General features: G+C 55.5%; 1 protein-coding gene across 2 annotated transcripts in view; it reads right to left on the bottom strand.

The window, feature by feature from the left end:
* Nucleotides 1–589: 589 nt before the first annotated feature.
* Nucleotides 590–12,156, bottom strand: part of PALM (paralemmin) — a 67,460-nt gene continuing 55,893 nt past the window's right edge. The window contains exons 8-9 of one of the 2 annotated variants that reach the window (XM_024204371.2): nt 10,393–10,524; nt 590–7,194 (exon numbers count right to left, since the gene is read on the bottom strand). In XM_024204371.2, coding sequence (XP_024060139.2) covers nt 6,575–7,194; nt 10,393–10,524 — 752 coding nt within the window. In that variant the 3' untranslated portion in view covers nt 590–6,574. The remainder of the gene's footprint in view (nt 7,195–10,392; nt 10,525–12,156) is intronic. The other variant, XM_024204372.2, reaches the window with a different exon arrangement.

Raw genomic sequence — 12,156 nt, forward strand, 5'->3', positions numbered from 1 at the left:
GACCAGCGGCCTCTGCCTATCTCTGGGCTGCCCCTCTGCAGCCCTAGTGCCCTTTTGTGGGCCCTTAGCTTGGCCTGCAGCCTGGGGCTTAGCTAGGCTGGAGCTCCCCAGCCCTTCACCACCCTAGGTCCCCTCCTCGGCTTCCCAGCAGCCAGGTCCTTCTCTCTCACAAAGCTAGAGAGAGAATCTCTTTTCCAGTCTCTGGCCCTCGGCCCTCTTATAGGGCCAGCCGCAGTCTGATTGGGGCGTGGCCCCACCTGTGGCTGCTTCCCCAATCAGCCTGTCTTTTCCCAGCTGCTGCCCTCTCCAGGGCTGTTTTAACCCCTCTGGGAAGGGGCGGGGTGACCACCCCGCTACAGGTGACCAGACAGCAAGTGTGAAAAATCGGGACAGGGGGTAGGGGGGGTAATAGGAGCCTATATAAGAAAAAGACCCAAAAATCGGAACTGTCCCTATAAAATCAGGACATCTGGTCACCCTACGGGACGCTTCCATGCAAGGACCAGGGTGGCGAAGAATCCAGGGTGACGTCCCATCTCCCCGCACGGGCCTCTGGGGCTGGCCCCAAAGCAGAGGGCAGAGGCATCCGTCTGATTAGTCACACAGTTTATTGGCTTAGTTCGGGTGTATTACAAACAACGGGGGCTCGTCACAATTAAAAAGCACAGGAGCACGGGAAGTGCACTTTAGCCGAGTCACGCAGCGGGGGGCGGGGAGGAATGGGGGGGGGCGGTGGGTGTGGACTCACAGAGGGACCGCCCTGTACACACACCGGCTGGGAAGGGGCCAGGCAGATGTGGGGGAAAGGGGCTAGGGGAGGGGGCTGCATACCAGTCTCCCGTTCAGAATGTGCTGGGCGCCTGCTTTCTCCCCCTCAAGCCACCCCTACCCTGATCCAGCTGGGGAATCAAGGGCCCGATCCGGAGTCCATTAACAGCAGCAGCGGAAAGCCCATCAGGAGCAGACTCGGGCCCTAAGTGACTAGGCTGGTGCCTGGTTTAAGACTGACTTGGGTCCAGAGCTAAACTGGAACCTGGGGGAGGTCTGCCCCGTAGCGTAACTCCCCATCTGCCCCATGTGTGGACTGGGGGGCGGGACTGCCCCCAGAACAGCAAGAGCTCCCGGGGCCGGACTAAGGGCGGATCCGTGGAGCCCTAGAAGCCAGATCCCCACCCAGTAGGTGGCACGAAGCTGGCTGATTCTCGACAGCCACCTGCCGTGGAGGAGAGGACGCAGCCTGGCCCCACCCCAGGTTGGGACGGGACCAAGGAAGGGGCTACAGGAGGACAACGTGCACCTGGCAAGGGCAGCCGGGCAGGCAACGTCCCTCTTTGTACAGCTGGGTCACTCTCACACCGCCCCGCCACACCCCTCTTCACCCCCCCACCCCCAGAGAATAGACATGATTACAGGGTCCTTAACGTTATTCTTCGGCAAAGATCTCAGCCATGGGGGCTAAGACCATTGGTTAAATGAAATAATTGAGGGGTGGTGGAATCGGCTACAGGCGAAGCTTTGCCAGTGTCCATCCTGGATTGCACCAAACCCAATGCTGGGAAGCCGGGTACCTCTTTCAGGGGTCACCAAGGGAAGCTAGTCTAGACCCCAATCCCAGGGGAGAAGCATCTGTGCTACTGCTGCGTTTGAAGGCCAAGGGTCGGAGGCTGAGCACGGAGAGGAAAGCCTCGGCCTCCGTCTGCCCCTGGAGAAATGATTGTCACAGACCGAAGAGAACTGGCCAGCCTAGTGGGAAAATAGCAAGTGACTAACTGGGATCTGCTTCTCTGGACCCAGCCCTCCTCCTGCTACGAGAATCTTTGAACGGGACCGTGAGGAGCCTGGAAATGGAACCAGGTGCAAACAGGCGACGGATCCCTGATCCAGCAAAGAACATGTGCAGTTACACACGGGCGTTAGTGCTTTGTTGGATCGGCGCCTAGAAGAGGCAATAACAATTTGATTGTAAAATGTATTCCCTGTTGTAAAATGTATTCGCTGTTGATCAAGGCTTCAGGTCGTGATGTCTCCCTGTGTGTGTGTGTGTGCGCACGTGTGGGCACATACTTTTTAACCCCTTGGTTTCTATTTGGGGGCCAGCTTCACTGCTGCCTCCTTCTGGGCCCCTCTCAAAGTCAGTAGAGCTAGGAGGGAGAATGGGCACGGCCCCGGGTGGGTATTTTTCCATGGGCACGGCCCCGGGGGGTATTTTTCCATGGGCACGCAGGCTGCTACGTGTGTTGTGCTCCATGACCTTTGCCAGGACCGCGAGTCCTCTCCGGCCGACTGACCGAACAAGGACTAATGCCAGGGATGAGAACCGCCGACACGTAGTGGAAGGGCGTGAAAACCACAGCTGGGTGCAGCATGGAGTAGCCGTGGGGCGACACCGAGCACGGGAACCTTTCAAGCTGCGCAGCAGGGGAAACGCTTTAACAGCGACGGCTACACAAATCGCGGGGGGAGGAGGAGGGGGGAGACCATTGTGTGCAGTCAGGGGCCTGATCTTTGGTTAATCCTTGAGACATCACATTAGGGTGAAATTTACCCCTCTGCAGAGGGGCAACAAGTAGCCTCGGCACCTGCTGAGTCCAGTTAAGCCTCCAGGGCACGTGCTGTTAATCTTGCCCAGTGGTAATTTCCACATAACAGAGAAGCCAGGATGACGTCCCCCTTCAGGACCTGCATGCCTGGGCAGAAGATGCTGTTGCTACCTGGGTGAGATCAGCCTCTAAGGATGATGTGAGAGAACAGGGTGAAAACCAAGGGAGCACAGAGCCACCTCCCCACACTTTTATCACCTACCCATTAACTGACCGACCTGGTGTAACGATGGCGGAGCTGGCACTGATGCACCACACAGGTGGCATAAACTGGCATAACACCATTGGCTTCCCATTTACACCAGGTGAGAATCTGGTCCCATAGCGTCTAGAGCCGGGCGAACATTTTCAACAAATAAAAAGCATTCCTCAACTCCCAGGGCCAGGCCCTCCGAAGGCGTAAATCCACTGGAGTCAATGGAACTGGGCTGACTTACTCAAGATGGGGATCTGGCCCCAACTTGACCTTGAGGGCGTTTGGCGTGATTTCCGTGAACACGCCCAAAAGCTTTGGTGTTTGTCTGTCTGCAAGAACGTTCCTGGGACGCTCACGTGCGTACAAACGTGTGCTCCGTGCAGGAAGCGTTCCCAGGGGCACCTCCTTAAATCCCTTTCCTCGTCCCCGCTCGTAACAAATTTCAACACTCCAGCTGGAGAGCAGAGGCGATACCAAAGACTCCGGCCCGCAACCCGACGCCCTGCTTAAGGCCAAGTTCCCGGAGCGTTTTCATTGAGCGTTCGTCGAACCGTTTCCAGTAACGAGCAAATTTGTAATAATGTCTATCTGGGGTGTGGGAAAAAAGGTCTAAAGTCGTATCGATAAATGAGTCACTGCAGATAAATGACCCAGCCCCAATGCATCCCTGACTCTGTCGTCCTGAACCAAACACTAATTGAGCGCTAGCTTTTCCTTACACAAGCTCCAATCTCTAGTCCTACCACTAACCCTACAGCTCGTCCTATTTCAGCCCCTGTCACAGCAAAGGAGACCCAAGACCCACACCCAGGAGCTTTGTCTGTCTAGCCGGGAAGTCTTACCTCTAGCACCGAGCCTGCATTCTAATGGCACCCCCTGGGTCATGGCCCATTGCTTGATTTGTTCTGCTGGATGGGATTTGTCCTGTACTCCCATTGCCTCCCCTAGGGAACCCAGTAAAGGACCGCCCACTCCGAGGAGGGCCCAAAGGCAGCGAGCCAACAAGCTGCCTTTGGGGGACTTGTAGCATCCTTGCGAATCTGGCAGTTGCGGAGCAGAACTGCCTCCCGGGTCATGCTCTGCTGCAGAGCCTGGGGCAGACCCTCAGCTGGTGTCAGTGAGCTGGCGTCGCTCCACTGAAGTCGATGCGCTCTGGCAGTTTACACCAGCTGGGGTCTGGCCTGCAATTCATCGGGCGTGATCAGGGGAGCGAGGGGCTGATCTCGCCACGCCCACAGCGCTACGCTTCAGGGAGAGTGGGTGCAAGGAAAGCGATTAGGGATCAGGGAGGCCTCTGTTCTGAAGAGCTCCCTCGCGAGGTGTTCCCGAGAACGGACGTCAGCCCGGATAAGAACCAGACGCTCCCTGGAGGTGGCTGGGGCCCAGTGGCCAGCTACAGACTCGAACCAGGAGCGGCAAAAGAACTAAAGCCGAGCAAAGCATCACCACTCACTTCACTGCTTTAAAAGCCAGGTGCCCTCCTTCAGCATAACACAGTTCAAGAATAAAGATATTCTGAGGCCGGAAACCTCTGTGAGTGGCCCCCAGAGGAGTCCGCAAGCTCTGGGGCAGACCCACAACAGTCAGCGGGTAGCCGAGAGTAGACTCCAGCCCCATCGCTTTACTTGGGGGACGGGGGAATTCTGCTTTCAGGTACAGCTGGTGCAACCCCATTAGTGTCACCAGGCCTGCCTAGGTTTCAAGGAGGGCAGAACTGGGGCCTGGTTTAGGGGTGTCTCCAAGCAATTGAGGCAGCTGCCAAACTCTGCCCCCCTTCAAAGCCATTTGTCGGGTCCCTTGCTGGGCTCCTTGGCCACAAAGTGAAAACCGTTTTCCTTTGCCAGGGCCAAATGTGCTGAATAAGCAACTGGCTCGAGGGGACCCATCAATGCCACTAGGTGGCGCCAAAGGCAAATCATAATGCCCCCACCCATGCAGCAATAGGGCATCTGGCAGGGCATGCTCGAGTGAGGACGTGCCAAGGGATTGGAGGGCTCAGACTTTGTCCAGACGAGCATGTTGCGTGGGAGGGCTGCCCTGGACCGGGAAGGCGACAGCATTGATGCTATGGAGCTGCCGGTGCTGAGTGGGTGGAGGTGCTGACAGGGGACGAGGGCCCTACCTGTGGCTAACCAGGGCTCCACAATTTAATGACCACGAACATGTTCAGAACAACACTCCAGAACTCCCGACGAGCAGTCCCTTCTCCCGCTGGCCGAGTCTTGGGCCAACCTCTTCCAATTTCACCCACCGTCCAGAGCTGGGAGCATCTCGGTCAACAGCTCAGTGGCTGATATCCTTACCGGCACGGCGTCTACAAGGGAAAAGTTCATGCAAGGGGAGACGCAGTCAGTGTCCTTCCAACCACCTCGCCCCCTCACGGCCTTGTCATTCCAGCAGAGAAAAGCCAGCTAAGAAATGAAGGAGCCGCTCTTCTGTAGAAACCAGCAGAGGACATGACATCACAGGGGTGTGGGAGCTGATAGGTCCCGGTTCCGGCATTCAAACCAGCGGGGTCAATAAAGTACCTTAAGGCTTGTGGTCACCACTGTGAGTGCCGGACATAGAAGTTCCTTCAGAGAAGGAGTGACTCCAGAATAACTGATTCTGCTGCCTGGAAATCCAGCAGGGATCTGTTTATTTTTTACACCGCTGCATTTTTCTGGAGCTGCGCGTTGCCCCAGGCACCACAGGAACGATCAACTTTAGGTGTTGAAACAACAGGTCCATCTCACAGCCCACCCCCACGGACCTTGGCCAAGCTGTGTTGGAACGTCACACACGGACTCCGGGGAGTGTCCTTTTCCTTTTGCCGCAGAAACAGTCCCTCTTGTGGCTGGTTTGAAGGCTCGCGTCAGTGCTTAAAAACTCCAAGCAGCAAGGTCAGGCCAAATTTAAGTTCGGTCCAGCAGCTCACGTGCCGGCCGAAACCTCTGCTTCAAACTTTTTGTGGAGCTGTGGTTTGGGGCGCTGTGTCTGTGACTTGTCGGGTTTCCCCAGACCTGTCGTCGGAACGAACCCGGGGCGAGGGGGATAGTTAAGCTGCCGCTGGACAGGCGGGCTCTGTCGGCTGGGCCGTGGCCTTATCAAGATGATACAGGTGTTTCTAAACCGTGGCCCGTTGACGCCAGGGCGTGTGGAGAAAGTGCTGGGACGTAGGCGGCCTCCCTCCTTCCCCTTCCAGAAGGCCGGAAAGAAATTCCTAACAACAGCCAGTTCTTGAAGAACCATCTAAGGAGGCTTCTTAGTCCTATGACCCTCTCCTGAGCCCCCCCATCAGTGAGATCAGCTCCAGCATCCTTCGGATAACAGAGGAGGGTGTCATTTAACGAGGGGGAAAGCCATCAGTACAATTAAAAAAACGGGAGTCCTACAGGCGGGAGAGTTCCGTGATGGCCATCCCCGGTGGGCTGAGGAGCTCTGAGAAACCCCACCATGGCACAGGGGAGCAGAGGGGAGAGACAAAGGCAGGGGGAAAAAAATAAGCGTGTATAATAAATATAATATTCAGCGCCGGTGGCGTATTGCATGGAAGCGGACGTCAGACGAGCGATGCCGCGGCCGGGAGATGGTGCTGCCTATTATACACTTTACAAACACTGCATTTGTTTCCCCAGTCTCTTAAGAAAAAGAAGTTGTGTCTGGTAAGTAAATAAAATACTGTGTCACTTGGAGTTTGTGGAACTTAGCGAACTATGAGGGACAGGGTAACAGAAGATGGGGGGCAGTCCTTTTTGGCTGTACAATGAGGGGAGGTCAAAAGGAGCCGGCCGACGTTTCACATCACCGTGCAGCATTTGCAACGGTGTTTCTTCATGTCTAGGTCCTGATCGGCCCCCTTGGGATCCGTGTCGTTGGCCCCTGGCTTCTCCCCGACCTGGCCGTCTTCCTTCTGCGGCAGGGCGGCCACAGGCTCCACGGTGCTGCCGTTGGGCGGGGCGTGGTCCTTGCCCGTGCAGTCTGCCGCTCCAGCCGCTGCTGGCTTGTTGTCGGCATCTTCGATCACCACCAGCTCGGCCTTGATGGTGCCCCCCAGGCCCAGCACCTTTTTGGTCTCGTTCTCGTCCTCCACGTTCTGGTAGCCCATGAAGATCATGGTGACCGGCTGCTCTTTGCTAGGCTCTGCCCCTTCACCGGAGGCCAGGATTCTTGGGCTGTCCATTGGCTTGGCTTGCACCCCAGTGATCTCCTTCCGGGGCGTGGTCTTTTGGCTGGGCAGGTTGCTCCCGGGACTCCCCTTCTTGGCCTCTTCGCGCTCCTTGGTCTTGGAGTCCCTCCGGGAGGCCTCGCTCAGGTTCGCCTCATCTGCCTTGTGGATCAGCTCGTCCACCTCAGAGGAGCTGAGAAGGTGCACCCCGTTCTCGATGGCGCCATCCTCCATGTGGACCGCGTGCACCACTGCGGGAGAGACAGAGAAGACAGTGAGGGCTCAGAGGAAGGCCAAGGGGGCGTGTGCCAGGCTGGTCTAGAGATGAGAGGTGGTGCCTGGATCTGGGGTAGGCAGAACCAAGCCGGGGCTGGGGGCTTAGGTTTCAGACGGCAGGAATCTACGGAGCTAATCTCACATTATCGCCCCCATCTGGAGCTGGGTGCCTCTTGGTTTAGGATCTGACCCACACCCAGAACTCCCCTTCTGGATCAGGCAGCTTTTGAGCCCTTCAAAGAAGCAGACACGCCCTACACTCCGCTGTTTGCTGCACCCTCGACCCAGTCACCAGAAACCGTGGTTGTCATCCAGTGACACTCCCAGATCAGCACTTGCTACTGTCCAGGGAATTATTCCAGCAAACCCCCATCTTCAGTCAGGTGAAGAGAACCAATGGCTTCTAAAGCAGTGCTTGGGACCGATCCCACTGGGCACCCACACAGGAAAAAACCCTTTAAACAGGAAACCACCAGTCCTAGAATTGGTCAGCTAGGATACATCCACAGGCATAATCTATCTAGATCATCCTCAGTACAGGGATGACGACCTGGGACATCTATAAGAAAGAATCCCCACCCCTGAGATTAGTCTACGCAGCCACTAGGTGGCGCTACTGCTCCATACTAAGGCATTTGGGTTTGATTTCCCCCTGGTGGTGAGGACATGTTATCCCCATGGAAGGTGGCTCTGCTGTTTATTATGTGGCTAGCTTGGTGCATCTTTTCCCAGGAGACAAGGGTGTGTGAATAATGCAAGGCAGCAAAATAGTGCAACCCACACACAGATCATGGGACAGGCCAGGAGAGAAACCCAAAGCACCTGATCAGAGCAAAATGAGCAGTCCACATACCAAGGGAGCCCCAAGCTCAGCGCTCCTGTCGGCATCCCGTGGAGATGCTGTTACAAACCTATCTAAGCAGAACACACGTCGAAGCCCAATGTGTGGAGTAGGTGTGGGGCCAGTGTCGGTTACCAATGGAACAGGGAAGGTCGCAGCACACCCTCGATAAGAGCCATTCATGGGGACTGATGTTCACTGAAAATGGGGCTGTGTTTGCCCATCGTTTGTAAACCGATCCCCCCACATCTGCTGAACGCTACAAGGGGCGAAGGGACTTTTAAACGTGCCTTCGCTTGTTTCAGCCCCAATGCCTCCCTGCACCCGCCGGGCGACAAACAAGATCAAAGCTGCACTTGACCGAAAGAGTCTGAACGTCCCTCCCATCACACCTCAGCTGCCTTGCCCAGCAATCCACGCGGCTTCTGCCACGCTGGGGCATTTGTCCCAGCAGCCTGGGACGATTGCTGCGAGGGGAAGGTTGCAGCAAATCACTATTGTTTTCCGATAGTTAGCACCACCCTCTTGCTATCCACTCACAATCCCAGGAAGCGGCTGTCAGCTGATGCGGTGGCCCAACACAAAAGGCAAAAGGTAACTGCAGTCATGGAGGCTCTCAACGAGAAAGCAAGGTAACACAGGAAGTCAGGTCATATTAGCCCCCATGTCACACACTAGGGAAACTGAGGCACAGGGCAGGGAAAGCAACTTGCCCGAGGTCGCACAAATTAAGTAGCAGAGCCAGGGCCTGAACTGGACCCAGAGTCCAGCATCCAAGCCACGGCACCACACAGCTTCGACCTAAACAATGTTACCTCCCACACACGCCGATGCATCAACTCGAGATTATGTCATGCATCCTATGAATCTTTCCTCCATCTCCTGGGGCTACCCTGGGACATGAAAGCGCTTATCTGACATCCTCCAACGAGAGAGAGAGAGAATCAGAGCAATGCGGGGCTGGAAGGGACCTCCAGAGGTCATTAAGACCAGCCCCCTGTGTGACCATCCCTGACCGGGGTTCCGCCAACCTGTTCTTAAAAACCTCCCATGACGGGGATTTCCCAGCCTCCCTTGGAAGCCTGTTCCAGAGCTTAACTCCGCTTATAATTAGAAAGTTTTTCCTCATATCGAACCTAAATCTCCCTTGCTGAAGATTAAGCCCATTACTTTTTTGTCCTATCTTCAGTGGACATGGAGAAGAACTGATCACCAGCCTCTGTATACCAGCCCTTTACATATTTGAAGATCGTTATCAGATCTTCTCTCTCTCTCGTCTTTTCTCAAGACTAAAGGTGCCCAGTTTCGTGAACCTTTTCCCCTAGGCAGGTTTTCAGAACCTTTCATCATTTTTGTTGCTCTCCTCTGGACTCTCTCCAATTTGTCCACATCTTTCCTAAAATGGGGTGCCCAGAACTGGACACAAATGAAGCCTCATCAAGGTCAAGTGGAGCAGGACAATCACCTCCCGTGTCCTACACCCGACACTCCCGTTAACACACCCCAGAATGAGAACCGCCTTTTTCACAGCTGCATCACATTGTTGACTCATATTCAATGTGTGATCCACTAGGACCCCCAGATCCCTTTCAGCAGTACTATTGCCTCACCATTTATTCCCCGTTTTGTGGGTGTGCATTTGATTTTTCCTTCCAAAGTGAAGTACTTTGCACTTGTCTTTGCTGAATTTCCTCCTGTTGAATTCAGAGCAATTCTCCTATTTCTCAAGGTCATTTTGAATTCTAAGCCTGTCCTCCAAAGTGCTTGCAACCCCTCCCGGCTTGATGTCATCTGCAAGTTTTATCAGCATGCCCTCCACTCCATTACCCAAGGCATTCATGAAAATATTGCCTAGTGCCGGACCCAGAGCTGGCCCTGCGGGATGCCGCTAGAGACGCCCTCCCAGTTTGACAGCAAACCATTGAGCACGACCCTCTGAGCACAGTTTTTCCAAGCAGTTGTGCACCCGCCTTGGTTTGGCTTGATTTGTTCTTGACAAATCCATGCTGGCTGTTCCTTAGAACCCTACTGTTCTCCAGGGGCTTGCAGATTGAATCTACTGGTTCCGGGAGAGCAACATGGCGCTGGGTATTGGGCGGGGACGCAGGGTGTGGCGGCTGTTAGCTGCTAACCCTGAGTAGTTGGTGCCAATGACCCACCGCAGCTGGGGCAGGGGTCCGTCTGCCAGTCCCCAGGGAAGCTGGAGAGCGGTAGAGAGCAAGTGAACGGTCACTGATGCTCCTCCGGCTGTGCCTACAGCCACCTTCTCCCTTCACCTCCCTTTTGGCCTCCAGGATGCCTGGGGAGGGAGGGACGCTCTTTGGGCCCATACCTTTCATCTCATCCTCGTACACCTTGACCCCCTGCAGGCAATGATTCTTGGGGAGCAGGGTGGTGCTGGATAGGACTTTGGTCTCGCCAGTTACTCTGTCCTTCTCCACTGTGATCTCCACTGAGTACATGGCTGGGATACAAACAGGACAGTGAGAGTTAAACCAGCCCCCGGCTCCCACCCCGCTACGAGGCTCCAGCACTCAGAAGCAGGCAGCTAGCGCAGGGGGAGAAGGGGGTGCGTGATGGAGAGGAGGGGGTGCCAGTGGGCGAGCTCGGAGATGTTAGGTGGGGAGAGGCGGCAGTGTGCGTTCCAGCAGGGAGGAGTGCGTGGCAGGCAGCCCCTACGTCCCAGGCACAGCCTTCCCAGACGGATGTACATTACCTTCCAGCATCCTTAGCGCCTGGGCCATCCCAGTGCTGCTGTGAGCTCCCTTACCTCTGGGGCTGTTTGGTCTCCCCTCTTGGTAGCTGATGCGACATTGTGGACAGAGAACTGCTTCCATTGTCACCTCTCTGTCTAGAGAGCTGAGGGATGGGCCTAGCTCGCCTCTCTCCACTGGCCAGCAGGATAAGGCCCCGCCAAGGACTCTGAGCAGGGATCTGACCCTCACTCCGGTTTTGTACATTTAGTAAAAACCCCAACTTTCAAATTCAGCTGTCGTAAGAACGGCAGGAAAGCACCTGCCCTCTGATCTCTCAGATGGAGGCAGGAGGCAGAAGAGAATCTAGGAGTTGTTTCCGTCAGTCCACTGAGCAGGTATGAATCAAAGACGCGCAGGGCTCGGCTTCTCCAATGAACAGCGAGCCCCAGGAGCCCAACTGCCCTCTGTGGCATTGTTCTCCCCTGTGCAAAGTGGGTGCAAGACACTCCCCCAGCTGGAATTCCCCACTCCCGCGGCTGGGAGGGTGTCCCCCCTGCTCTGCGCAGGCGTCCGTGACAACGCAAGGCGCAAGCCGGTGGAGAACCAGGCACTGGGACAGATTCTCAGCTGGCGTAAAATGGCGTAGCTCCACTGGCATCTGTGCAGCGCTTCCTGGCTTTGGGCTCGTCTGCTCTCCTTCGGCACTTCGACCGCTGGATCCTCGTCGCTGAGAACGCCTCGGACCCAGCTCTCGCGTGCTACACCTGAACTCTGGGGCCTGCTCTGTCCCCTTGGCTTGGTAGCTCCTCGATGGAGCCGTGGACTCTAAGGCTTGATCCATACTCACCTGGCTAAAGGCATTTGCAACAGGAATGTAGCTTCCCTTTCATGCAACGTTGCTAAGCCCCGTTGTACTTAACCTGCAAACACCAGAGCACCAGCAGAATGGCGGTATGGACCTACGGAGATCCGTGCTGCTAAGCGCGCCAAGCTGAGCTGTGCTGGCTTGCAAGCAGCCTTTAGATTAGCCAGCCCGCTTTATCTAAGCAGCCAGGCTGCAGTGCTGCGTTGGGGGGTTAGACGAGCCATGCTATGAATCAGCGTGTCCTTCCCTCTGAGCCAACAAGCCACAAGGAGCAGGAGGCAAAGAAAGAAAGAAATCAACCCAAGGGAAAGTAAGGGGATTTCTATCCACAGGCAACCCAAACAAGTGCAGCTGCAGCGTGATTTCAAATAATAAGAGGGTAAAAGGGTAAGGCCAGAAACAGCATCTAAGATTATATAAATAACATTTCTGCCTGGGGCTTGGAAAGCAATCGAGCTGTATGGATCGCACTTGACGTTAAGTGGGTTTACATGTATGTAACAAGCGTGTCGTTAACGAGTATCTCCACTTTGGA

Source organism: Terrapene carolina, unplaced genomic scaffold, assembly GCF_002925995.2.
Source record: "Terrapene carolina triunguis isolate 2854851 unplaced genomic scaffold, T_m_triunguis-2.0 Scaffold194, whole genome shotgun sequence".
Lineage (NCBI taxonomy): Eukaryota > Metazoa > Chordata > Testudines > Emydidae > Terrapene > Terrapene triunguis.